Source organism: Mirounga leonina, unplaced genomic scaffold, assembly GCF_011800145.1.
Source record: "Mirounga leonina isolate KUSES-001 unplaced genomic scaffold, KU_Mleo_1.0 Mir_268, whole genome shotgun sequence".
NCBI lineage: Eukaryota > Metazoa > Chordata > Mammalia > Carnivora > Phocidae > Mirounga > Mirounga leonina.
Window position 1 is genome coordinate 6,457,492 of NW_023270649.1, and position 27,119 is coordinate 6,484,610.

Sequence of the window (27,119 nt, forward strand, 5' to 3'; positions counted from 1 at the left end):
TCCGCTGAGCAGGGAGCCGGACATGGGGCTCGATCCCAGGACCCCAGGATCATGACCTGAGCTGAAGGCAGCCGCTTAACCGACTGAGCCACCCAGGCGCCCCGACATATAAGCTTATTTAAAGAACATCAAAGGTTAGGCCCTTGGAATTTGCGTACCAAATTAGGATCTTTTATCACTAACAATATAAAAACATTTTTCCTGGGTCATAAGCGGAACTTTAAAAGGGAAGGGGTCCCTTCGGTGTTGTCTCTTTGGTCTTACATATAAACAGACAAAGGCACACATTTACTGCAGTGGCAGGAATTAATCCACCTAAATTAAGGGTATTCCAAAAGTGAGGTTTTTTTTCTTTAAAAAGAGGTAAGATATGAGGAAATAATTCATGCATTGTGAGTTTTCACTTTGCAGTACCCATTTTCCTAGTTCAGTGAGTAGAAAGAGAAATGAGGATGATGGCCTGATTAATTCCCAGTGGATAAAGGCTTATCTAGAACTGCCCTATTTCTTGATACTATTATAATATTAAAAGTAACATTTATTTTTATAAGTCATTACCATCTTGGCACACTGTTTTCATTTTAGTCAAGTACTGTCATCTTTATATTTCAAGCTTCCAAATTCTAAAAAGTGTGTGTATTATTTTCTCTTGGAGAACCACAGTCTTCCAACAGCAAAACCTCAATTAATTGGAATGTCTAGTGACTGATGTGTCCAGAGTCCATCAGAAAATTGTCTTTTAAATTTCAGCATATTGTTGGAAAGCCTTTCGGAGAGGACTTTGGGAGTGTTGGGCAAACCACGGCATATTGACCGTGAGGAGTCCTCACCGATGGGATGCCTGCATACATGGAGGAGCCTGCTAGAAGTAAAGCTCGGTGAAGAAGGTGCTTCGCAGAATTCCTGCTGCCTACGGCTCAGAGCCTTAGTGAGCGAATTCTGAGAGCAGAATGATGATGTATTGTGTGTGATCACCTGGTGTGATGAGGCTGGTGGTGGGGCCTGGGATACAGCAGTGAAAACGCAACATGAGGTCTGGTAGGCAGGCTTTTTCCATTATCTAATAAAGGATGACATGAGTTTAAAGCACGTGGAACAGAGCTGGGCAAACAATAGGTGCAGTTTCGTGTTAACCACTATTGTTTTTTTATACTATTACTGCTTTTTAATGACTTTACAAAACCCATTGTTACCAGTTTTCTTGGATGGTGGAACCATTTTTCAGGTGATGCAGACCAAACGCACTCCAACCACCTAGGAAACCTTGTTCTGAGGAACACGCTTTGGCAAACTTCGGGCTGCTTGGCTTCCCAGTTCATTTGGTTCTTGGTTTTCCTGACAGCAGCTGTGCATATGATTGTCCCCAGCCTGTGGATAGTGATGCAGAGGCACTTGCTGAAGGGACCCTGCCCCCACACATCTTTCCCACCTGCCCTTCCCCATGTATTGGATTGCTGGTGTGACTCGGCTGGGTGGTTCTGTCTGGAGCCTCTCTGAAATTGCAGCGAAGAGGTCAGCGGGGGCTGCAGTCATCCGACAGTTTGACTGGGGCTGGTGATCTGCTTCCACGCTGGCTTCCTCCCCTGGCTGGCAGGTGGTGTTGGCTGGCCGTAGTAGACCTCAGTCCTGCGCCATGCTGGCTTCTCCATAGGCAATTAAAAAAAAAAACAAAAAAACTTTATGGTGCAAATTGGATTCTAGTCTATCAAGAAATAGAATTAATAGAATATTTCTGTGTTAAGCATTTAATTTATGATTAGTCAAAACACGTGTCTGTCCTTTTGACTTAGTGATCCATGTAGGCGATTTGTTTTGAAAATTTGGGCAATGACGAAGGAAGCATTATGGCAATCTGTGGAAGCACCCCCTAGACGCTTGCTTCTGAATCTAAGACCTGCGTGAAAGTGTTACTTCACCTTCCGGTATTTCATAGTAAAAATCAGAAGTCATGAAGAGAAAAATTTAGTCTAAAATCTGTTCTGTTAAAATAAAGTTTCTCAACCTTAGCATTATGGACCTTTTGGGGCAGATCAGTCTTTCTTGCGGGGAGGCTGTCCTGTGAGGTGTAGGATGTCCAGCGGCCTTCCTGGTCTCTCTTCACTAGTTGCCATTGGACCCCCTCTTCCAGGTGTGACAGCCAAAAATGTCTCCAGACTGTGCCTACTATATCCTGGGGTGGAAGGCACCGTCGGCCCTGGTTGAAACCACTGTGTTAAAATGTGGACACACTATGATAATTCCATGCTTTTATTAGGTGTCACATGCATGGATCAATATTAAAATTCAGTATTACATTTGAGAAGGTACCTGGACAACCATTGTCAAGCTCAAGTGTCTCTGATAAATCTAAGTGGAATTGTGAGCAACCCCAAACTCAGAGCTTTGGTGCTAAACCTGGGGGGAGGTGAGGAGGTGGGCAAGGGCAAAACAAAACCAGTCCGGTTTCTCTGGTTGCCTGATAGACTTTGAGGCACTCCTGAGTGGGAGAGTAATTTGCTTTGCTCCAAGTAGAGAGAGCATTCTTCTTCTTCTTGGTGCTTGCTGTGCAGAGCTCTGGCTGTCTGCCGTTTGCCAGGTGGTGCCTTAGGCTGGCGGGTTCCTTGGCTCCCTCCTGTACGTCCGTTCTCCGTGCAGACCTCTCTGCCTGTCCCGTTTGCATCTGTCAGTCCTGGAGAGGATGAGGCTTCCACAAAGGAGGATCAAGGCAAGCTGATGCAGGGCAGTTCCCCTCCAACAGCGTACGCCCCAAGGGCTGGAAAACCGGGGCTCAAACACGTATTTGTACATGATTGTTCATAGCAGCAGTAATCACAATGGGCAGAAGGTGAACGCAAGCGACGATGCCCAGCATCTGATGGAGGGATGAACAAAGTGTAGTTCATCCCCACAGTAGAATAGTATTCAGCCACAAAAAGGAATGAGGTGCTCATACACACTTCATCGTGGCTGAACCTTGGAAGCATTTTGCTTAGTGAAAGGAGCCAGACACGCTTCCACTGGTGTGACATGTTCAGAATAGGCAAATCCAGAGAGACAGGAAGTAGACTGGTAGTTGCCAGGGAATGAGCAGCGACTGCTTAATTGGTTGTACACGGTTTCCTTTTGGAGTGATGGAAATGTTTTGGGACTTCACAGTGGATGTTTGCACAACATGGCGAGTGTTCTGAGGGCTCTGTACCTCCACGTGGAAGGACTGCTGGGATAGGTCTACACCGTGCTTTGCCTAGAGCTGAGGAGCAACCAGGAAATTGTGAAGTCCTTTTTATATTCATTATTACCTTTGAGAATAAAGAATATACTGCATTTGTTAAAATCGTTGCCATTTCACACCAATACTTTGCAGTACATGAACCTTTTTGCCAGTACTGCTCATCGGTGGTCATTCTATCTGGGTACTGATCATGGGAAAATCAGTTACGATTAGGTAATTGGAAGATCGGATTTATCGTTTTTAATTTATTGTTTCCATCAATAAACTAATTTTGACATGTTGCATAAGCAGAAGAACGTTGCTGCCCAGTCATATTTACCCATTTTTGTGTGTTTATAACACACAGATGATGTTAATTACAGTTACTGAGTTTAACAACATATATAAAAGATAATCTTCAATTCCAAGACTCTCATTTGTGAGTTACCATCTGTTTTGGACCAAAGAGTAAGAATTTGATTCTAAAGATTTTTCTGAACAGCTTGTAATAAGAGCTGTTTATGTATTAATTACTTATTGAATTATTATGGGTTTTAGTGTTTTAATTTCCAAGCAATTTGGGGCTTATTGCGGCGACATCTGCTCATATTTTCGTACTTTATGGTATTTAGCGATTTCATCATAAGGCTATTTTTTTCCCCCTCTGGTAATTTACAACTCAATCCTGAAAATAGTAATGTGCTTTCTGCTTCAGGTACTGTAAGGACTGTTGTCTCTTTTATCTGTACTACAGAAATTTTTTCATTATGGAATGTATTTTTATTTTATGAGCAAAATCAATATTCCTTTATGCCCGCTTCACTCTGGTGAATAATTACTGTTCAAAGAGTTGTAGGGAAATTTTGTTTAAATCTCATTTTTCTTCAATGGTAGCTTTTTAAAAAGTGCCCTGGTTTTTACTTTTATCTTATATATCCTTATGGTGTTTTTTTAAAAATGTACTGTAACGAAACTTAAGGGCCTATGAACCTACCTACCTGTAAAATCTTTTTAACTTCCTTTCTTTGAGCAGCATAGCTATAAACAATGACTCATTGGGAATAATTTACTTGAATTTCCTTAAAACATTTCATGAGGTTCTGCATTTACTCATAAGAAACACCTTTGCTCATAAGCTTCACTAGTGAATTTGAATTATATTAACCCTGGCACCTTTTTATCACTTATGATTGAACAAGAATTTAGAGAAAATGGCAGGCAGTTAATTTCCTTAGATTTTGAGCTGATAGACAATAGTAGATAATTTAAATGTAGGAGGCTGGATTCATTCATAACCAAGGAAATTTTATGAGGAAGAAGGTAAATACTGTTAAGTCAATGCGGGTTGATTGCATTGTGTTTATACTGACCAAAAAGTAGAAACATGTTTTCGATATGAAGGTTAGCTTAGGACCTTACAAACCTGGCTTCTTCAGAAGTACAAATGGCAGAACCCTCGTGAAATTGAAATGTATGACAGTAATGGATAAATTGAGCCATAGTGAGTCAATGCCTTTCTTTTGCTTTATTTTAGGGAAGCCAAAAGGGAAAAAAAAAAGATTCTAATGTTTCTTTGTGTTATGAGGGTGTATATACACATGGACATGCACGCAAGGCTGTTATAAGCATTAGCCCAAGTGAGGTCTGTAAAGTTTCTTTAAAGCATGTTTTCTTCTCTTAGAGGCGTGTACAGTTGCGTTTCTTGGTTGCATAGGACACAGCCCTGAAGACAAAAGCATTTCAGATAGGCACTGATTATCATTAAAGGATAGCAGTAGCAATAACTGAACTAAAATTAATTTTATTTACTTTGAGCCTCTTTCCTTTCGGGCTTTCTACACGTATGATAATACGGGCTGGCCGCTCTCCTTTCTCGTCTTTCACTTTGCAGGTAAAACTGCATAGTCTGTGTTCAGGTGTAAGACAGAGATTGTGACATAATAAAATGTGTTAAGTTTGAGTTGAGATGAAAAAGGGAAACAATGCCACCGATTTGAAAAAGAAAAAAACCACGAAATGGGAGAGGCCACAGGTGAATACTTCCCAAAGAATTTTTAAGTTTTTTCTTCCTATCTCCTCATTTCTCAACAGGCAGCTCCTGGCAGACAATTTGAAGTTTATATGATCGGATGCTGGGGAGCTCACTGGTTCAAAGGTCTACACATGAAGTCACCATAAAGGTAAGCAACCCACTTGCTGTTCCATCTTTGTCCTTGAGCTGATATCCCTTGGAGAAGTGGAAGTGCATTTTGCCCAAACCGAACATCTTCTGTTTTAAAATGACTTTTTTCAAGCTGCAGGTCTTTCTCCTTGCTGAAATTGAAGGTAATAGATAGAGCACTGGGAAATCATTATGGGCTATATATAGTTAACTCTAAATGATGAATTCACGTTTTATTGCTTTCCACGAATTTGGGTACTGAACCAGCTATTACAAACTTTTCTGGGTCTTACCAGGAGAAGATGACCCCTTCTAAAACCAAATCTTCTTGTCAACATTGTGAATTAAAATTAAGCCAAAAAAGTAATTATGATTAGGCACATGAGTATAGATTTTATCTCCTGTAACTTAATTCTGTACTTTATTAGTTTATTTTTTTAAGTGTTTTTTTTTCTTTTAAAGTAATCTCTACACCCAACATGGGGCTCGAACTTAAAACCCTGAGATCAAGAGTTGCATGCTCTACTGACTGAGCCAGCCAGGTGCTCCTGTGCTTTATTAGTTTCTTAATGCAGTTTGTGTGTATCTGCAAACTGATTTGCAAGTTAACCTTGAAACTTAATTAGAACAACATGTAGATTATTACTTACAGATCTAGGATATGATAAAGTTTCCAGAAGAGCACATCAAACAGGTGCCAAGAGTTGAAGCCCATATACCAAACTAAAACTGACAGCCAGCTCTCTAACAGTTGCTATGTTTTGGTAGATGGGATTTTAGGGTTTGATTTTATTATTTACTTTTTCTATTTGCTGTATTATTTACTTTTTGTATTTGTATGTTTTTTTATCAATTTGGTTGCCTTTTTCTTTTTTTTAGTTTGCTAATTTTAATTCAGTTAATTAGCATATAAAGTATTATTGGTTTCAGAGGTATAGGTCTGTGATTCATCAGTCTTATGTAACACCCAGTGCTCATTACATCACATGCCGTCCTTAATGTCCATCACCCAGTTACCCCATCCCTCTACCCTCCTCTCCTCCATCAACCCTCAGTTTGTTTCCCATTTTTGTCCTTTTTTTTTTTTAAGAAAAAAACCCCCCACAGAACTTCCATAATTTTAAGAATTTTTCTTATTATTCAATTGGAACTAAAGTGATAGTCCTAAATTTAACTTCAGTAAGAATCTTATTGAGGTATTTTTGTTTAAAACCAAGTATGTAAAGGGGCATCTGGATGGCTCAGTCAGTTAAGCGTTGGACTCTTGCTTTTGGCTCAGGTCATGATCTCCGGGTTGTGAGATCGAGCCCTGCAACAGACTCGGCGCTGGGTGTGGCTCCTAACTGAAGATTCTCTCTCTGCCCCCCCGCCCCCCGCCCTAAGAAAAACACCCAAGTATGTAAAAACAACAAAGTAAATGTATAAGAATCTTGATATTTTACTTAAGTATTTGAAAAATGTAGTTTGCTTATAAAGACAAAAACTTGTAAAATGTTAATTGAGTTTGTGACTGGTTTTAACTTAACACAATATTTTCTTGTTTTTTTTTTTTTTTAAAGATTTTATTTATTTATTTGAGGGAGAGAGAATGAGAGACAGAGAGCAGGAGAGGGAGGAGGGTCAGAGGGAGGAGAAGCAGACTCCCCGCCGAGCAGGGAGCCCGATGCGGGACTCGATCCTGGGACTCCAGGATCATGACCTGAGCCGAAGGCAGTTGCTTAACCGACTGAGCCACCCAGGCGCCCCTAACATAATATTTTCAAGATTTCATCCATCTTGCACTGTGAATCTTTTTTATGGCTGAATATTCCGTTGTATGGTTATACCACATTTTGTTGATCTCTTCATCAGTTGATGGACATTTGAATTGTATTTACCTTTCAGTTACTGTGAATCATCATTATTGATATTACTGCTGTTCTGAACATTGGTGTGCGAGTTTTTGTGCAGACCCACGTCTCCATTTCTCTTGGGCGTATGTCAGGGAGTAGAATTGATAGGCTGTATGGTGACTGTGTTTAACATTTTGATGAACTGCCACAACTTTCCATCAGTCAGTATTTTTTGAAATGTAGCTGAACCATCTTCTGAATGTCAGGGAAGATGGGAGAGGTCTGTCGGTCCTCGGAGTTTTGATTGGGACTTAACTCAGTACTTAGGGTTAAGTGACTTTGGGTGTTTGGGGGCGTTTTTGGTAACCATGGTAGACCGTGGCAGTGGTGTTCCCTGCTCTCACTGTTCAAGTGGTTGGTTTGTACCTGAGGAGCATCCACATTTTGGGGCATCACCTGCAGGTTAGCAAACAGGCAGCTTTCAAGCCGGGAATCGACAAGGCAGGTAGATACGCAGGTCTAGTGTAGACACAGGAAACTCTTCAGTAGAGCGGAGAAAACCAGAGCGAGGGTGGCATTTTCTGTCAAGGGCCAGAGAGTAAATAGTTGAGGCTTTGTGGGCCAGCCGGGCTCTGTTAACAGCCACTCCATTGTGCTGTTGTGGTGTAAAAACAGTCGTCGATTGTACATCAATGAATAGATGTGGGGGAGTGCCAATAAAACTTTATTTATGGACACTGGAATTTGAATGTCAGATCAATTTCATGAGTCACAAAATTGGATTCTTTTGATTCTTTTCAACCATTTAAAAATGTAAAAACTAGTCACAGCTCACAGGTCCGACAAGGGGAAGCAACAGGTGGGATTCGGCCTCAGGCCACAGTCTGCGGACTCTTAGCTAGAGGAACACACCTGTTTTGTTTCTGCCTCTCCTAACTTCTGGTTTTTTGAATTGGGAGGACATCGGGAGGTGCAGCTGTGCGAGGCCCATGATGTGATGAAGACAGAATCCATATTGTGGTCCCTTAGCAAAGGCCTTGCGGATGTTCAGGGAGCTACGACTTTTAGGAATTTGAGGGCTGTCTGGCCGTGTCATGAGGAGTGGTCCTGGACCTATGTACCTGTCCTAACTAAGGGTTCTGGGTCGGAGGCAAGTCCTCACCCCTTCCCAGGGGACATTCGGCCCTGTCTGGAGACCGTTTCAGGGGGAGGGGTGCTACTGGCATGTGGTGGGCAGAGGCTAGGGATGTTGCTCAGCACGCTGCCACGCACAGGACGCCCCACCACCGGGATTTAGGTGGTCCCAAATGTCAGTAGGACCAAGATTGGCAAAGCCTACTCACTATCAGTATTTTATATTTTAAATCTTACCCGTCTTGTGGCTATGAAGATGTGAGCTGCTGAGCATTTGATGATAAAACTTGAGTTCCTGCATTTGCTGACACAAATAGGGTCATTGGACTCCCATCTAATACTTAGGTTCATAATATTTAAGCATTTCTTTAAGATTTTATTTATTTGAGAGAGAGTGAGTGAACGAGAACGAGCATGAGCAGGGCAGAGGGGCAGAGGGAGAGGAAGAAGCAGATTCCCTGCTGAGCAGGGAGCCCTATGTGGGGCTCGATCCCAGAACCCTGGGATCACAACCCACACGTAAGGCAACTGCTTGACTGAAAGTGCTGCCCAGGTGCCCCTTTAAACTTTTTTTTTTTTTAGTGTTTCTGTTATTCATTTAAATTGAAGCATCAAAAAGTGCTGTTCTGTGAAGACTTAGGAGACCCACGGCACTCGGTGGGTGAGGCCCTGCTTTTTTATCTTCTAGAGAAAGCCACCGGGTTTACTTTTCCAAACTCCAGAGGCCATGTTCTGTGAGCAAATGACCTCACTCACGACTCCCTGACACAGAAAGGGAACTGTTGAGGCCAAAATAAATCCTGCATATGTGGTGAGAATCACAGTGTCTCAGAGGCTTCATCACCAGCCCACGCGTCTCCTAAAATTCGTGTGAGGACCTCATGTACGTTGTAGAGAAGCTGCTTCCGGTTTTTCAGTCTTAAAGGTAATTCAGTCTGGACACTGATACACAGATTCTTCACAAGTATTGGCTTAAACCAACATCATGGGAAAAGCAGAGCTCTTACGTGGGGGCCGTCACTGGCGGTGTCTCCACGACCGTGTGCTGGGAAGTCTGGGGTGTGTGAGTTCGCATTGCAGTGTGGGAGAGGACGGGACGAGGAAAGGACGGTCGTGCTGCCTGTCGTGTGTCCGTGGTCTGCCCCTTGTGACGCGGGCTGTCTGAGCAGCGGTTTGCTGTTACTAGGTGGAACACTTTGAGGAAGGCTTCCTTCAGGGTCTTCCCCCGGACAGGCAGAGATGGGTCAGTAAATAGGGTGTTAAGCTTGCAGAGTTGGAGAGAGGACTCTGTGGCCACTTGGGAGGCACACAGATGGTTTCGGGGGTAACCCCAGGGACCGGACGCCTTTCCTGTCACGTCAGCATCTGCCATTGATGTGCACACGGGTTTTGGATGAAGGCCCCAGCCAGCCATGAATTAACCCAGAAGGGTGGCCAAGCGCAGAAAGGACCCTTTCTGAATGCCGCACCCCGGGGAGGTTGTTTTGTTCAGTGAAGAGCGGCATTATTTTCCTAACACAGGAACCCCTCCTCTGCGCTCCCAACCCTGTAGCCTCATTTCCTACTTAGAAGTGCAGAGCTGTTCTCATGCAGATTATTTCTGCAGACTCTGCCAGGTTTTAATTACATTTTAATGAATGTGCAAACAGTTCACGTTCATAGGAGAAGATTTGAAAAATACGAAAAGCACACACAGAGAACTCTAGCGAAATTCCACCCCCAGAAGTAGATGTGAGACTTTTTTGGAGAGTTATCTTCCGTGTGTGGGGGTGGGGGCGGGGAACACACACGTGCCTGCAAAACAAAATTTGGCATCATGCACGTTCCATCTTGAAACCTACTTTTTTGCTACATGACACTGTATCATGGACATTTTCCCCAGTCATGAAATATTCTTTTAAGGACTTTATCTTATTTTACTGGTTTATTCCCATATTTTAAATGGTAGTATTGTTGCCAGGACTCTAATAATAAAATGATAGTTGTTTGATTATGTTTATAATTTTGGGCCATTTGACTGCAAGTAAATAACTGTAAGCTTAGTGAAAAATCTTACCTTTGGGGGGGTATCTTATCTTTTCTTACTGTAAAATAAAAGACATCTACTCATTGGTAAATGATGCGAAGCCCAACTAAGTTAAGCAACTACCATGAAACCCCTGTTCATGTTTTCATGTATTTTTCCCCCAGTATTTTCCATGTGTAAATTTTCCTGTAATTGGGGTCAAACTGTAAATGCCATAATTTTTGGAATCATATTGTCATTGAACAGCAAAGTGTTTGAATAGCTACATGTTGTCTTAATGACAATTATGTAGGAGGAGATAATGCAAAATGATAAAGCAAGCCTCTTTCACCTCCAACGTAAGCTGGTCCCCAAGCAGACTTTAGAAAAGGATGATATGCAAATGTTACTGCATGCATTAAAAATTTCATCTTCAACTGGTCACTGATGGTGTAATAAAAATAAACCTAGTTGCCACTGAAAGAAACACATCATGAGGGGAGCGAACAGGGAGGGTAGGACCCATGACACTCTAGTCAGAATGTCCACGGAGAAAGGCAGAAGGTGCCTTTTGTTAGGATGAGGTCATTTCGAGCAGATTTTCCAGCACTCTGGCTGTCGGAGGCTGCATGGAGAGCTGAGCCTTTTCCAGAAGATTACTTTAAGCCATGGATTCTTCCAGTGTCAACACCAACAGGCTAGGAGGGACGAGGAATGAGACAAACTTTCTTCCATCCCTGGAGGAAAAGGGTGCTTTAAGAGAGTTTAGGAAAATGTTTCACAATGGGGCAGATTGTTAGAAGAGAAACTTCTCCCGTCTAATGATGCTGGATTCGCACTATTTTCCTCCTTTAATCCGCGTAGACCTTGCTCACTATTTCGGGACAAGGCCCCCTCTTGCTGGCAAGACGCTGGCCCTTTCTGCCTTTCAGTTTTGCGCCAACTCCCAAGTAGGTCTCTTGGGGTTATTACGTTTAAGATAATGAAATGGCCATTCGGACTCTGTTGTTTTGGGGCGATCCCCTCTCTTCAGGGAGAATGCTAGCCTAGAAAACCGGGTAAGTATGTGCTAAGTAAAATGAAACCCTTCACCAACATTTCTCTTGCGACTGAACTTTGCACTAATTTGGGAAGGGAACCGTGATAAATAGGAGTTTCTGCCACCTTGAGATGCAGTCGAAAAAAGCAATACTATAAATAACTCTCCTTCCGTTTCTCCACGGCTTCAACCCCAAGTGACCAAGTGTGCTGGAACGCTTCTGTTCGGCGGGTCCGCTGCGCACACGCCGTCAGCCCTGGGTGCGCTGCCCCCTCGTCTTCAGGCAGCTCCAGGAGGGGGTGTCGTGGCCTTCGCTCGCGGGGGGTGGGGAGGATGCTTCTCCCCTTTCCACGCACTGAAGACCTCAGATCAGCCTGATGGAAGGTGTCTCAGATGGCCCCTGGGTCAGGCAAGAAAATGCACCCGAGTGCACTCCTTAAGAAACCAGAGCCGTCTCGGGGCGCCTGGGTGGCTCAGTTGGTTAAGCGACTGCCTTCGGCTCAGGTCACGATCCTGGAGTCCCGGGATCGAGTCCCGCATCGGGCTCCCTGCTCAGCGGGGGGTCTGCTTCTCCCTCTGACCTTCTTCCTTCTCGTGTGCTCTCTCTCTCATTCTCTCTCTCAAATAAATAAATAAAATCTTAAAAAAAAAAAAAAAGAAAAGAAACCAGAGCCGTCCGGTTTTTTGTTTTTTGTTGTTGTTTCCCTTCTGTTGGAGGCCGAGGAGGGTGTCCCAGTGCCGAGAGAGCTCTCTCTTATCCTGGAACTGGAGAGGTTGGAAAGCACCCGTTGGAGTTCTCAGAGCTGGAGCTGGGCACGGATGCCGTTCTGGAAACCAGCTCGGGGTTGAAACGCGCGCTGCGTCCCCAGCCGGACGCGGCGTCTGCGCGTGGTGCTTGCTGTGACGGGTTTGATTCGTGCCGCTTGCGTGTTTGCAGACCACTGGGGACGGGCTCCGAGCCCATTTGCTGAGGGTGGAGTGTCCCGCCAATGCCTCCAGAAGGCCCCCTTCAGTCGCTCTTTGGAGGGATGTGCACTGTTGGCTGAATACGAGGAGTAGCTAGCAAGTCGTGGATCTCTGCTGTGCGTGGGGGCCTGCTCCGAGAACTTCTGTTGAAGCGTTTAGCCCTCCCAGCCTCTCCCAGGCGTAGGGGCTTTCGTTACCCTCCGTTTGGAGATGAGAAACTGAGTCACGTAACCTGCCCGTCGATCTGGAGCTAGGAAGGGATGGCGATATGATGAGAAATCAGGCCGTCTGGCTTCTGAGCCCCCAGGTGCCCCGAATCCCACACATTTGTACCCTGACTTTAGGGGCGCCTGGGTGGCTCAGCCGTTAAGCGTCTGCCTTCGGCTCAGGTCATGATCCCAGGGCCCTGGGATCGAGCCCCACATCGGCTCCCTTCTCGGCGGGAGGCCTGCTTCTCCCTCTCCCACTCCCCCTGCTTGTGTTCCTGATCTCACTAACTCTCTGTCTGTCAAATACATAAATAAAATCTTAAAAAAAAAAAAAAAATCTTGTACCCTGACTTTATTGCGGGCAGCACGGGCATGTGCCTGCTAAAATCGTTCTTCCAGAGTGAAGAGAGGACACAAGCCAGCCTCGTCCCCACATGATAGACGTTAATGGCGTTTCACATCAAACCTTAGCACAGACGGCGTTCTTCCTGCCCTGGGTCCTGGGGAGCGTTCGGTACATCATACAAGGTCAGAACTGTTCTCACACAGCAGCGCCCCCGCCCCCCGCCCCACGGTTCCTGTTCTGCCTTCCCGTTCCCATCTTCCTCCCCAGATGCTGTCTTCATCGGCAGGAGTTTACCCTCCCCTCTTCCAGAGCTTCCCTCCTGGGAACTCGGCCGCCCCCTGTAATACTTTGTGGGGCTTATGGGGGCTTAACTATTGGAGCCTTTCGTTATTTGCAGAGAGGTCTTACTAAGCAGCTTAAAGGAAGAGGTGTGTGTGAGTGAGTGTGAGTGCCCGTGTGTGTATGAATGTGTTTAATTGCTGGTATTGCCAAAAGCCCGTGCCTTGAATATAGTAGATACTCGGTAATTTCTCCAGTACCCGCTCATTCCTCATTTTCCTTGAGCACAGAAAATGCCGGGCAAAGCACGTGTGTCTGTTTTTATTAGCAGTAGGATTTCAGTAAATATGGGGATAGGATCCGGTGACGCGTATCTGACGTGAAGGAGCTGCTGCTTTTCCGTGTGAAGGCCTCTCATGCTCTTCACACGGCTTTCTTTCCTAGGAGGAGTTTGCTGGAACTAATACACGGTGCTGATGATCAAGCACCAGCCAGAGTTAGAGCTGTGGTGGCCTTGGCACCCTTACGGCGCCTCTAAACAGACCAGCCGCCCCGTGTTCTGTGGGCCTGACCTGTGTTCTCGTTTCCAGTGTGAGTCTCTAACGGAGGGGAAGCAGGGTGAGGTGAAGTGAGGGGACTCACTCGTTCTTGCAGCGTTGTTATTTTGGCCGAGGTATCGAGTGGTGAGAAAGGCCTTCACAACAGGGACGGGCCAACACGGGCCACGATGCGTCAGCCTCGTGAGTGTGAAGCCCAGAACCTCATCGGACGGGGGCGGTTGCTGAGTGGCTTTGCAGAGCATCCGCAGGGATGCATCCTTCTGGAAAGGGGCACGATGGGGTCATGAGACCCCAAGAGAAGTGTCCTCTGTCCTCGGTACGCTGTGGCTTCCCCTGAAAATCAAACCACTGGTCGTTTCAGATGGTTCCGTTTTCTTGACATGAAGCGTATAAGTTAAAAATCAGACTGAGGAGTTCCCTGGAGGAGTCCCAATTCATAGAGACGAAAAGGAGACAGAAGAGTGGGTGCCGGGGACCAGGGGGCAGGGGAGAAATGGGGAGTTTGTGTTTAATGGAGTTTCAGTTAGGGAAGATGAGAAGGTTCTGGAAATGAACGGTGGGGATAGTTGCACAACAGTGTCCGTGTCCTTAATGAATTGTACAGTGTAGGGGTTATGATAGTAAATTAGGGGTTCTGTTGTCCGCATTAAAAACCAAAGAGCGAGAGACGGAGCTGAGCCCTTCCTGTAAATTTGACTTTTTTTGTCTGATGTAGAGAACCCTGGCTGTCGCGTCCCCGAGGAGAACTTGCACAGACCTAGAGCAGCTCATGCTCAGGGAGTCACAGCCTTGCCTGACTTTTTCTTTTCCATCAGTAAGAGCTGTTTCATCTTTAAGCACAGGCAGGAGTGGGGGGCTTGGGAAGCTTTAACTCTACAGTTAAAACCCCTCCTGCTGCCGGGGTTGCTCACGACCGGTTATCCACAGTAAAGAGGAGGACGGGGGCACCCTCCTTCCGTTTTCGCTGGTGGACAGTCTTGGAAGGTGGCAGCTGACCAGAGAGGCGGAGTGTCCTTGCTGACGCCCAAACCGCACATGCTGTGTGGGGCCGCCTGACCCCCTGCTTGGTCGCTGCTACACTAGGAGACCTTGAATGCCACGAACATCAGTGCCTGTCCTCACGTGAAAGTGCACAGCAGAACCCTGCGTGGAAATGCAGCATGTCATTCTCACATCCGTCTGTGAAAGTTCCGTCTGCTCTAGGACGAAACGGGAGAGGTCACTTCACTTCCCACGCTTATGAGGGGACGTTGCTGAGGTTGGCCTGAACAGTAACTTTTGCCAAGTGGAGATCAGCCATTTTACCCATTGGTGTCAGAGTAAAGTGGACCCATCAGAACCACCACCACCACTTTTGAGCATATTGCTTAGACGTATGCAACTATACACCCCGTTAATTGTTGGTTTCTCTGATTGCAGTGTGATCAAACCCCATGAGTTCAGGGGCACCTGGGTGGCTCAGTCGGTTAAGCGTCTGTCTTCGGTTCAGGTCATGATCCCAGGGTCCTGGGATCGAGCCCTGTGTTGGGCTTGCTGCTTAGCGGGGAGTCTGCTTCTCCCTCTGCCCCTCTCATCTGCTCGCGCGCTCTCTCGCTCAAATAAATAAATAAAATCTTTAAAAAAAAAAAAAACAAAAAAAACCCAAGGAGTTGAAGTGGATTGAATTACTGCTGTTAGATTTATGGTCAGTTCAAAGAATGTTCTTGTGTCTGTATTGAAATAGTCTAAAAATATGTACGTACGTTGTACTTCAACGGTTACTGTAAATCCTTTTTTTTTTTTTTGAGTTAGGTTGTATTTTTATTTTATTTATTTTTAAAGATTTTATTTATTTGAGAGAGAGAGAGAGAGGGAGAGCACAAGCAGGGGGGAGAGGGAGAAGCAGACTTCCCACCGAGCAGGGAGTCTGATGTGGGGCTCCATCCCAGGACCTCGGGATCATGACCTGAGCTGAAGGCAGACGCTTCACCGACTGAGCCATCCAGGTGCCCCTTTATTATTTTTCTAAAAGATTCATTTATTTATTTGAGAGAGAGCAATCGTGGGCATGTGTGCGTGAGGAGGGGCCAAGGGCAGAAAGAATCTCCAGCAGACTCCGTGCTGAGCATGAGCCGGATGTGGGGCTCGATCTCACTACGCTGAGATCAAGACGGGAGCAAAATCAAGAGTCGGACGCTTCACTGACTCAGCCACCCAGGCGCTCCTGGAATTAGATTTTAAAAGAAATAGTCATTTAAAACCTAGTTAAGAAGTTGTTCAGTTGTGGGGGAGGTGTGATCCAATTACTGTGTTTTCAAAAATTAAACTATATAGTTGACGTAGAACAGTCGGGGACAGAGGACAAGTCTTGTTGACCAGATGACATTTCACTTGGCTCTCTTGCAGGCCAAGGCTGCTTTCTGTTGTCTTTTCTCTGCTGCTTACAAGTGAAAAAGCCTTTAAAAAGTTAACACTGTATTGGGAAAAGCTTATCCTAACTTAAAAATTTAGAGAGAAATTCAGTCCATGATCAGAAAGCAGGAGAGCCCGACCTGAAGCAGAATTTTTCCTAGTTGGAAAAAAAGATGGTGCATGAAGAAAAAGAGGAGCCCAGACTAACAAAAATGGCCCACAGTCCTTGGTGTCTCGAGGATGGGATAGTCTCCTGCTCCAGTGTCCTGTGTGAACCCATGTGCAGACACCTGTATTTATTACAGACACTTGTGGGTGGCGAATGAGAACGTGGCTCTTGGGGGTGCTGGGACATTTTCTCCTTAGAAAACAGAAAAGATCTGGATGCTGAAAGAAGAAATCCGTATTTTATTTTCTGATGAAACTCCTGATAATCTTCTAGAAAGATTTTACATAGGCTATCTGAAAAAGCCCGGCTCTTACGGTGCATTTTCAAGGATGACTTTTAGTTACATGGCTGTGTCATTCAGCAACAGCTGTGAGCCGACCCCGCATTTCCCTGCATCTTCGTAAATGCGGTTCCCGTCAAACACAAAATGCTGATTTTTCTTCTCCAGAGAAAACCAGCAGCAGTTTTGCAATTTGGAACATTTGGCAACGTCTGGAGACGTGTCTGATCATCATAACTCTAGGGGGTGGGCGAGGTTGTGCTGGCCTCTAGTAGATAGAGGCCAGGGAGGCTGCTCAGCATCCTCCAGGGCCCAGGACGGCCCCAGAACAGAGGATCATCTGGCCCCAAATGTCAGAAGCACCGGCGCTAAGAGCCTGTTAGATTTCACTTCTTCCTGAGCACCCGGCGTGACAGAATAAAAGAGAATGGAGTGAGGGGGGGGTCTGAGGCATTTCAGACCGTGGTGACAACGTGGTGCAGATGGGACAGCTTCACCCACAGACGTGTCCTTCTTGTGGCTCTGGAGGCTGGAAGTCTGAGACCAAGGCTCTGGCCGGTTTGGTATCTGGTGAGGCTCCACTTCCTGTTCCCTAGATGGGCATGTGCTCCTTGTGTCTTCACTTGGCAGAAAGACCGAGAGCTCTCTGGGGTCTCTTTTATAAGGGCCGCTAATCCCATTCACGCGGGCTCCACCCTCATGACCTATGACCTTCCCACGGCCGACCATTCACAACAGCATGAACTGACTGGTCGTTACTGCCGCACGTGAGGGCACCAAAGGTCTGTTCAGCGTTAGCATTCTGTGGTGCACATTTTTGTTATTGTTTATTTTCTCTCCCTTCAATAATGGTTTTTTCCCCCCCATTTGGTTATGCTCTGATTTCATAGCTTTTTATTTCGTCTCTAATATTTTCCTGACACTGTCTTACGAGTGAATTCCCCAGGACGCAAATAAACCTCAGGACAGATCTGTATTTTGACTGTCAGGTTTTCTTTTCAGTATATACGAAAGTACAGAATATCACCAAAGTAACTAAAGAAGATAAGCCTTTTTGAGTGGCAAAATTCTGGTAACTAAAGTGAGAATTGGAATGACCCAAGAGGCAGTGTATTGGTTCTCCATTGCAGCCTAATGATGACCACAAATTTCCCCAGTAGCTGGAAACGACACCTTTCTCATCTGGCAGTATGTCTGGATCCCGAGTCCAGCACGCCTTTGCTGGGTTCCCTGCTAAGGGCCTCACAAGGCTGCAGATAAGGTGGTCGCTGGGCTGCATCCGCCTTTGGAGCTCGGGTGGAGGGGAGGACGTTGTCTTCCAAGCTCGTGTTCTGGGCAGAATTTCAATTCCTTGTGGTCGTAGGACTGAGGTGCAAAGCTTCCTGGGGGCTGTCCCCAGTTCCATGGGCAGTTCTCATAATGACAGCCTTTATCTTCGAGGCCGGCAGGAGAGTGTCTCTCTCTAGGCCACTAAGAGTCTTTTTCTTTTTAAAATAATTTATTTATTTGAGAGAGACAGAGACAGTGAGAGAGAGCTCGAGCAGGAAGGATGGGGAGAAGCAGGCCTCCCGCGGAGCAGGGAGCCCGATGCGGGGCTCGATCCCAGGACCCCAGGATCATGACCTGAGCCAAAGGCGGAGGCTTAACCATCTGAGCCACCCAGGCGCCCCAGGCCACTAAGAGTTTTATATAATAATTAGGAGAAGGACATCTGGTCACCCTTGCCTTAGGACATAACCTAAGGAGGAGAGTGACATCCCTGTCCTTTGATGTGTTCCGTGGGGTGGAAGTGAGTCACACGTCCTGCACACACTTGGGGAGGGGATCTTAGTAGGGTGGGGCTCACTGGGTGTGTCCCTTACAACTGCCTTGAGTGTGAATCCTTGAAGGTCTACTTTGCCCTTTATTCTCAATAAACAAAAAGTTAATTCTCATTTAATGATAAAGGTTTTGCCACCAGTAAAAATGCCTGAAAATGTATGGTGCGGACTCTGAAGACAGTTCCCCAACAGCCAAAAATGTTTGTGGTTGGTAACCTCACTGAAAGGTGTCATGGCCTTTCTTGGCTTTGGCTCTTTTTGGAGTGAGTGCTGTTGTTGATGTGTGCATTCTAGTTTGTTGGTGTGTAAGAAGAGTTCTGCTGCTTGATTGACTTCTCTCTCCTCTCTGGGCTTGCTTGCTCATATGCCAACTGGGATCATTGTGGAGAAAATCAGATTCTCTCTTTTTGGTTGCTCTGTGTCCGTGCTCCATCTTCCTGAGACCTGGCTTCTTTATAGAAATGATGTGACGTGCACACTTCACTCCTCACTCATATGTGTTTTCTTTCTCAGTGCTGCCTACCGCCTATGGGTAGAGTGACCATTGCGTTTATCCCTTAAACTTGGAATGAAAGGTACTGTGATTAATCTTTTTCTAGAACAACAGGCGCAATCTGGTCCATGTGGTCACCTGCCCTAGGGGTGTTGACATGATTTCTGGTCTACTCACGAATCTTCTCTGTCTGGAAAAGTGCTTAGTGTCTTATCCACCCAAGCCCGTCAGAGTGCACTTCAGGATTCCGTTCCTGCTCGTTATCAAATATGTTGTGCTCACAGTGCACACGTATCATTGGTGTGGTTTATTCCTGACCCTATCCCAGCGTTATTAAATACACCAACGCCTTTTCCTCTTTTTATTTTTTTGAAACCTTTCTCCTGGATGTGTGTGTGTGTGTGTGCGTGTGCGTGTGTATGTCATTATGAAATTACAGTAACCTTCATGGTTATCCCATCATGGGTATGGTATTTTCAGTCTCAAAAAAGAATGCCGGGACAAAAATACAGGCAGTGTTTCAAAACTCTCTTCCCACTTTTTCTTGTCGTCTCACAGAGGGTGGCTCCCGCATCGTACGGACCTCATCGCTGCGAGGTGAGGCTAAGATGAGCATAACCAGTGACGAGGTGAACTTCCTGGTGTATCGCTATCTCCAGGAGTCAGGTAAGGGGCGTGGGTTTCTGTCGGTAGGAAACTCATCTGCAGTATGCCACGTGCAGGACCATCCACCATTGATTGAGAAACCAGGCTAGGGAAGAAGAAGAGCAACCGACGTTCTTGTTAAGAGAGTTGAGGGAGAGAAGGTTCTGGGGCTGCCCTGCTCCTGGGGTGGGTTGGGGCGTGTGTTCTTTCTTCCCATGATCTTTCTGCCCAGATGAGATCAGATTGCAGTTACGGTCAAGAGCAGTTGGGGTAGACCTGGAAAGGGGCATTAATGGATGGGCTGGTGTCTTCACGGTGTGTGTATACGTGAACCTCTCAGCCTTAAGACCACTGATCGTTTGAGCTCCTCAACCACACCCCACCACGGGCCCTTGGCAATTTCCCAAAACCTAGGAATAGTTCTGATTTCTTCCGACACTTCTGATTATGACCAAGCCATTACTTTCCGATACGCAATGAACAGGCCGGCTGTGTGCTCCCTGTGAACAGGATCCAGCTTGTGAACAGCAGCTGGTGTCCGGCAGGGGGCAGGGAAGGGGGCTGGCCGGGCTTTGTCACAGTACAAAGACAGCCCTCTGAGGCATCCTTGGATGCCTCCGGGCCTGGATTCGTGCATTAGACAATGTGGCAGCTGCCTCCCACAGCGCAGCCTCCACTCAATTTAGTGGCTTGCTTGTGGGTGCTTTCTTAAATGCTCAAGACTCTGAATTCTTTTTTAATTAATGTTATTAGATTTTTAATTTCTAAAGCAAATATTGTCTTCAAACTTTTAAAACTTTAAAATACTTCATTTGAGACGTACAAAATGACATTTATGAAAAACATGCTTGTTACCACCTACCCGCCCAAGTTAAGAACTACACCAGTTCCAGGCCCGAGGGGTGCCTGTGTTCAACTCTGCTGCAATGCCTTCCCCTCTCTCTTTTCAGTGCTAACTGTCCCCCCCCCCCCCAGTTTGGTGTTTGTTGTCCCCATGCACTTACTGTGCATACGGTGTCTTCCTAAGCAGTGTGGATCCTGCGGTATTAGTTCGGGACGGCTGCTGTAACAAAGTACCACGTCTGGGGCAGTTCGAACAGAAATACATTGTCTCACCGTCTGGAGGACCCAAATCCAAGTACAAAGTGTGGGTGGTGGGGGTTGCTTCCGAGGCCCTGAGGGGGTCTGTTCCATGCCTGTCTGCTGGCTCCTGGTGGGTTGCGCACCATCGTTGATGCTCCTCGGCTTGCCGAGGCATCACGCCCAGGTCAACCTTCATCGTCACACAGCCTTCTCCCCGCCTGCTTCTACCTCTGTCCGAATTTGTCACATTGCTCCTTCTTGTAGCTCTTCCTTTTAGGATCCTTTCCTTTTGGAAATAGCCCTCCTGATTTAGGGCCTCACCGGACTCCAGTATAACCTCATCTAAATGCATTACATCTGCAGTGACCCTGTTTCCAAATGAAGTCACTTTCTGAGCTGTACCAGGGGGCCTAGGACTTCAACTTAGGAATTTGGGGAAGGATACAGTTCAACCCATAGCAGTTGGCCCTGTGCGTTTTTAAACTTTATACACTTGGTATCATAGCGCTTATGTTCTGCAACTTGATTTTTCAAAAAGGAAACCAGTTCCTGGGCCTCTGTCTTCCAAAGACACATGGACAAGTATGACGGGAAACCAGCTTGTGAGGCCCTGGGTCCGGGCTGTTCCAGAGTCAGCCAGGAAGGCTGAGCTGGGCGGGTGTTACATCCAGACCACATGGCTCAGGCTCTGACCCTTGAACAAGTTCGTTGCCCCACCAGAGCCTCTCCTCTCCTGCAAAAAAAAAAAAGAAAAGAAAAGAAAGGGAAATGGCTATCCTGGGCAAAAGTAATGAAGAACACTGGACACGTGGCGTGTTATAAACAGACACGTCTCCCCATCTAGTCCTGGATCTCTGTCCCTGGGGACCCCAGCTAGCATTTTTCATGGGAAGTGCACATTCTTTCTCCATATATATTAGATCATTTGGATCGGCTGTTGCGCAACGTAGTATAAAAGAAATTGATAAAATGCGTATGACCTCAGCCCTGTGGATCTGGGGAGTCAGCACGGCTCTCATACCTTACTCACCCCGGGAAGTTGGGGAACCGCCCACCTCGAGCATGGGTGCTGTCCTTTGGACTTTGAGCATTGAATTCAAGATTCCTTCCTTTCTGTGAGCATCCTTCTGCACAAAGATAGGATGGAGGCAAAAACACAGAATGTGTGAAGAAATCACAAGCTGAACCTCAGGATGAATACGTGATGTGGAAACCTTGTGCCTAGCCTGGGTAGCCTGGAGCGAGGGTGCTCGGTTGGCTGGTCCCTGGGGAGGCCACTGGCCTCTTTGAATAAACATGGAAACCGTCCCTCCCCCAGAAAGGCCACACTTCCTTTTCTCGTGTTTGTTGATAAAGCCTCTGTCACCAGGCAGCTGAGGAGGGGAGTCGGGGGCCAGGAGGATAGGATTTCAGCCCTGTGGATTTTGTATCTGTGAGCTCCTGTCCTGCCTGTCCGAGTCCTTACATACACGTGTGGCGTGCGTCTTCCAGAAAGCCATGCCTGTGCTTTCCTCTAAGGACCGTGTGAGTCCTGGAGTCCGCCACAAGGGTGTGTTCAAATGCAGGCGGAGAAGAAATACAAGAGGGCCTTTGGGGGTCGTTTTCCGTATTTTTCTCAAATCCTCAAGTTTCGGTTTGGCACGTATTTCTTGAGCGTCTACCCAGGGCAAAGATCTTTTTCTCAGCCTATGGGTGTCTCCTTTCTAGCTCCGGGGGGTGGGGTGGGGGGGCTGGCGCAGAGAAAATGCGTCCCTTGATCGTGCCTCCCCTTCAAGCATCTCTGCTCTCCCCCACGCACCTACAGCCACTCATCAAAAATAAGCCCATGTTCCCATAGGTGTGACTCATTCCTCAACGCCTCCCAATCCGGCTTTCTCTGCCAGAAGGCACCAGGAGGTTCTCTCTTGGCAAGGCTTGTGCAGCAGGCCCCATCCCAGTGCCTCGTGTGGAGGAAGATGAGTTCGGAGGAGGGGGGGAGGGGGCGGTGGGCCGGGGATGGCCTTGTGTGAGGTAGACAGCTAGTTCTCTGGTCCCTGTGCTCTTTGCCTCGCCGGTCGGGGACAGCCCCAGAAAGTTCCAGCCCACCTGCTGGCGTGCAGTGAGGAACAAGTGAGCGAGGCTTGCCGGTGAGGCAGGAAGGAGCTGGAATTGCGGGCTCCAGCACCAAAGTGGCCCAGTTGGCTTGGGCCGGAACTGTGGCAGTGCGGCTTTGAGGGCTAGGACTTTGCTGGCCTCCGCCTTACGGGGGATCGTTGCGTGGTCACTGTTACGGGCTGTGCCATTTGTAAAGCAGTGGATTGAGGACTCCCCCGCCCCGCCCTCAGCTCGCCTCACCATCCAGGGTTGATGGAAGCAAGGGAACAAGGCGGAGGAATGGGTTTCAGCCTGCATAGGCTGGTGTGAGCAGGTCCTCCGAAGACTGGGTGCATCACGAGTCACGTGCCCCTGCTCTTTTCTGAATGTCGCGTGGGCAGCTGACGCCTATTCCAAGTCCGTATGAAGAGCGGGAAACGTCAGTACGCGAGTCGCTGTGAGTCCGCTTCCTCTGGGGCTTCATCCCCAAATCCCAAGTTATAAAGGAGATCGTTTCTCCCAGACCCAATTGGGAAGGGGGTCAGTGGACACGAAGCATTGCCGGAGGGTGGCCCTTCACCAAGCAGGGAGGCTGGCCGCCTGGAGTTGCCCAGACCCTGCTGGTGAAAGAGCCGCAATGCACGGGTTTGGGGGATTTGTGAGAAGAGGGAGTGTCTGTGTTACGTCGCGTCCGCAGGGCCAGCTCCCTGCTGGCTGGTCGGAAGGGTGGTCTGTGGAGCTGGGTCAGTGTCACAGTTGAGTCTGAAGCGGAGAGACGGGCCGGGGGTTTGGAGCCAGAGTTTCCGCAGCAGTTAAACGGTGACCAGACTCTCTTTCCATGGTCTCGGGCGGCAGTCTCAGCCTTCGTGGGTTGCATCTGTGCTTTTAAATGAGGGTATAATTTTCATGCGGTAAAATCCATCCTTTGTAGAGTATGGGTTGACAGTTTTTGCCAAATGTGTCTAGTCCTGTAAGCACCAGTTACCACCGAGATGATAGGAGAAAAGCCCATCACCCCAGAAACTCCCCTGGCCCCTTTGTAATCAGACCCTCGCCCCCACACAGCCCCTGGCAAGCCGCACTCTTGTGTCCCGTCCCCGGCCTCCTGCCTCTGCAAGAGGGTTGTCTCCGTGGACTCGGGCAGCGTGCAGCCTCCGGAGTCTGGCTGGTCTTCTCAGCATCCTGCGCCGGAGAATCAGTCGCGCTGCCGGATGCGTCGGCCGTCGGCTCTTTGTTGCTAAGTCGTATTCCGTTTTACAAACACATATAGCAGTTGGCTTGTCCATTCTCCTGTTAAAGAGCATTTGACTTGTTTCCAGGTTTTGACGATCACGAGTAAAGCTACTAGAAACATCTGTGTATGGTGTTTTTGTGGGAACATAGGTTTTCGTTGCTCTGGGGTAAGCATGTAGGCGTGGGATTGCTGGCTCGTGTGGTAAGTGTGGGTTGAAGGTTATCAGAAGCCCTTGCATCCTTTTCAGTGTCACTGGGCAGCAAGGCACTTGAGAAACAGCAGTGGTTTTGTAGACGCTGTTGGCGGCGCTGATTTGTGCCCGTGGGCCCAAATTACACTCCATAGGGTGTAATTGGAAAGTAGGTAAAAGGGTGTCAGCCCGGCAGACGGATCTGCAGCATACCCATGACGCTTTACGCTTCCTCTGTGGGTTTAAAATTAGCCTTCTTGAACCTGTGCGGGGTTGTGGTTTCCGCCAGGGACTTTCGCCCAGATCTGCTGAGTGAGGGAGCATCCATCCGCAGATGCATGCAGTCTCCTCCCTCGGCAGCGCCACTGCAGACGTGAAAGTAGACCGCTCCGCAGCGCGGGGAGACGACTGGGCGCCAGGACCGGCCGCACGTCCATCTGGGCGCCAGGACCGGCCGCACGTCCATCTGGGCGGGCTTCGGGCAGAAAACACGATTCCTGCAGACCGGGCCCTACGTAGGGCGGCTACTGAAAGTCTGCACACTGCCTTGCTCGCACGCCCACGGTACTCAAGCGTCTCCCCACCTCGCGTTTTGGGACTGACATCCTCAGCCCACTTAGAAGAGGCAGACGCTTCATAAAACGGCTCCACGATCGTTGGTGGTTCTGCTGGCGAAAAAGAAAACACAAGTGAGAAATTGTTTTGTCAGGTTGCCGGTATGTTACCCCGCAGTGCGGCCCCGAGGGCTGTCGTTTCAAACATTTCAGGTACTAAAAAGAGCTCACCATTACGGGCGATGGTAAAAACGGATTTATCCTATCTCACAAATCACCTGGATGATGAACTTCTTTCTTCATTGGGAAAGGTTTCAGGTATGATTGAAAACTCCTTATACAGAGAACTTCCTTTCTGATTTGTCATGATTTGTCCTCGAGAGGCCGATTTATTTTGCATATTTGTTGCTCCCATTAACATCACAATGCATACTTTATTCACAGAGGAGCATTGGCCGTTTCCTGAATGAAAATCTACATCTTAGACACGTTCTGTTTTCCTGAAGAGCCGTATCTACATGTGTGTTGACCAGCTACGTAGAATTAGGCATGTTTCCTTGGATTTATATAATGCACACATAGTTCTGTATTATGTATCGTCCTTGGATAGTTCTAGATTATGTATCATCCAAGGAGGAAAGTGAAACATGTTCTCAGCCTTTCAAGGCTTACAGCAGAACCTAGGTGCCATTGCTCATTCATTTCGTGGAGCTTCTAGGCCAAGACAAATGGTAAAGATTTCCTTGCCAGGTGCCAAGCACTCTGTTTCGTGCCCTGCGATGCCCCAGTGTGAATGAGGTCGGCGTGGTTAGGATGTAAGAGCAGAGCAAGTGAGGCTTCGGCGGCATTTTGTCTCCACAGCATGCCCCAGCACAAAGGTAAATACGGTGGCTCTGTTCTAAACACACAGAGAGCTTTTACTTTCTGGAAAGATTAGGGAGTTTCAAAATCACGCATGTGCGCACAGCCGCTTCCTGGGGCCAGTGGGGAAAGAAGCCTGTTTGGATAAGAGAGAGAGCCAGGCTGTGCTGGGTGAACTAGCCGAGGTCCCTGTAGGGGTGGGGACAGGGCTGAGGGGGGTGGGTTTCCTCTTTTCTGGGGAGGCCACCCACAGCAGGTGCCCAGCTCTTTCCTCAGAAATAGTACAAGGGCACAGAGGTCCCCTCAGAAACAATACCAGGTGACCTGGGGCCTTTAAAACTGTACTTTTAATTTTATTTTATTAAAGATTTTATTTGAGAGAGAAAGAGAGCACAAGCAGGGGGAGTGGCAAAGGGAGAGGGAGAAGCAGACTCCCCACTGAGCAGGGAGCCCGATATAGGACTCGATGCCAGGACCCTGAGATCACCACCTGAGCCAAAGGCAGAAGCTTCAGCGGCGAGCCACCAAGGTGCCCCCAAAACGGTACTTTTTAAAGCCAGCCCACCTGGATTCAAGCAGGGTTCCTGGGAATTGTAGTTCATCAGTGGAAGAAACCCTTCTCTGGTCCCTGTCTCCTGAGCGGGGAGCCGTCAGTTACTTCAAAAATGACCGTCCCCCTTCTGCTGGCCTCTTGCTGCATTTTTTTAGGACATCTGCTTGGTTAGAGATAGCGAGCAGTTCGAATGGAGTGTCCTGTCTGTCCCCGCTCACCGTCGCGGATTTGTGAGCTGTTGTAGCTGGAGGAATGCAGGAGAACGTCATGGACAGCGGTGCTCCCTTCCTGCAGAGATGCGCTTCTGCCTTGAGGGCTGCAGTCGAATGTTCTTTCAGAACATCACAGTGGAGACAACCCCAGTGTCCACGGGCGGATGGAGGGATGTTCTGACGCACCTGCAGTGTGGATGAACTTGGAGGGCCTGATGCCAGAAGCCAGACGCACAAGGACAGATGCTGCACGAATCGGCCGTTGTGAGGCACCTGGAGTCGTCAGATTCATAGAGACAAGAAGTAGGACAGAGGTTACTGGGGGTGCAGAGGGCGGGATGGGGGCTTAGTGTTGGGTGGGGACGGAGTTTGAGTTTGGGAAGATGACAGAGTTCTGGAGAGGCATGGCGCAGATGTGTCCCCAGCAGCATGTACGTACTTAAGGCCACTGACCCGAGCACTCAGAAAGGGCTAAAATGGTACGTTCTGTGTTCGTGTGTTTCACTGGTAAGTCACAGTGCTACAGGTTGGAAGTTTCACGTAGAGGTTATTTCAGAGGTTGAGGTCTCAGAAGGAAGAGAAGAAAGCACCTGAATTCCATGTTGACGTTATTACATTCAAGGGCTTTTTAATAGCGTTAGGGACAAGTCCTTGGCACACACAGTGCCATTTGTAAGCTAAATTGCTGTCTGATAAAATCCAGTTATTTAAAAGAAAAGAGACGGAAAAGAGCAGCTTCATTGGTAATGGCCGTATATTGGAAACTCCCCAAATGTGCCTCGGTGGGTGATCGGCTCCGCAGACCCTGGGGTCCCTCTCGGCAGGAAAAAGGAATGAACT

The 27,119-nt window shown here is 47.5% G+C and overlaps 1 protein-coding gene across 1 annotated transcript in view; it reads left to right on the forward strand.

Moving 5' to 3' along the window:
* The window catches only part of TBL1X (transducin beta like 1 X-linked), a 215,958-nt gene that overhangs the window by 145,843 nt on the left and 42,996 nt on the right, over positions 1 to 27,119 (forward strand). The window contains exons 3-4 of the mRNA XM_035029681.1: positions 5,282 to 5,370; positions 19,433 to 19,540. Of these exons, the coding sequence (XP_034885572.1) occupies positions 19,483 to 19,540 (58 nt within the window). The 5' untranslated portion in view covers positions 5,282 to 5,370; positions 19,433 to 19,482. The remainder of the gene's footprint in view (positions 1 to 5,281; positions 5,371 to 19,432; positions 19,541 to 27,119) is intronic.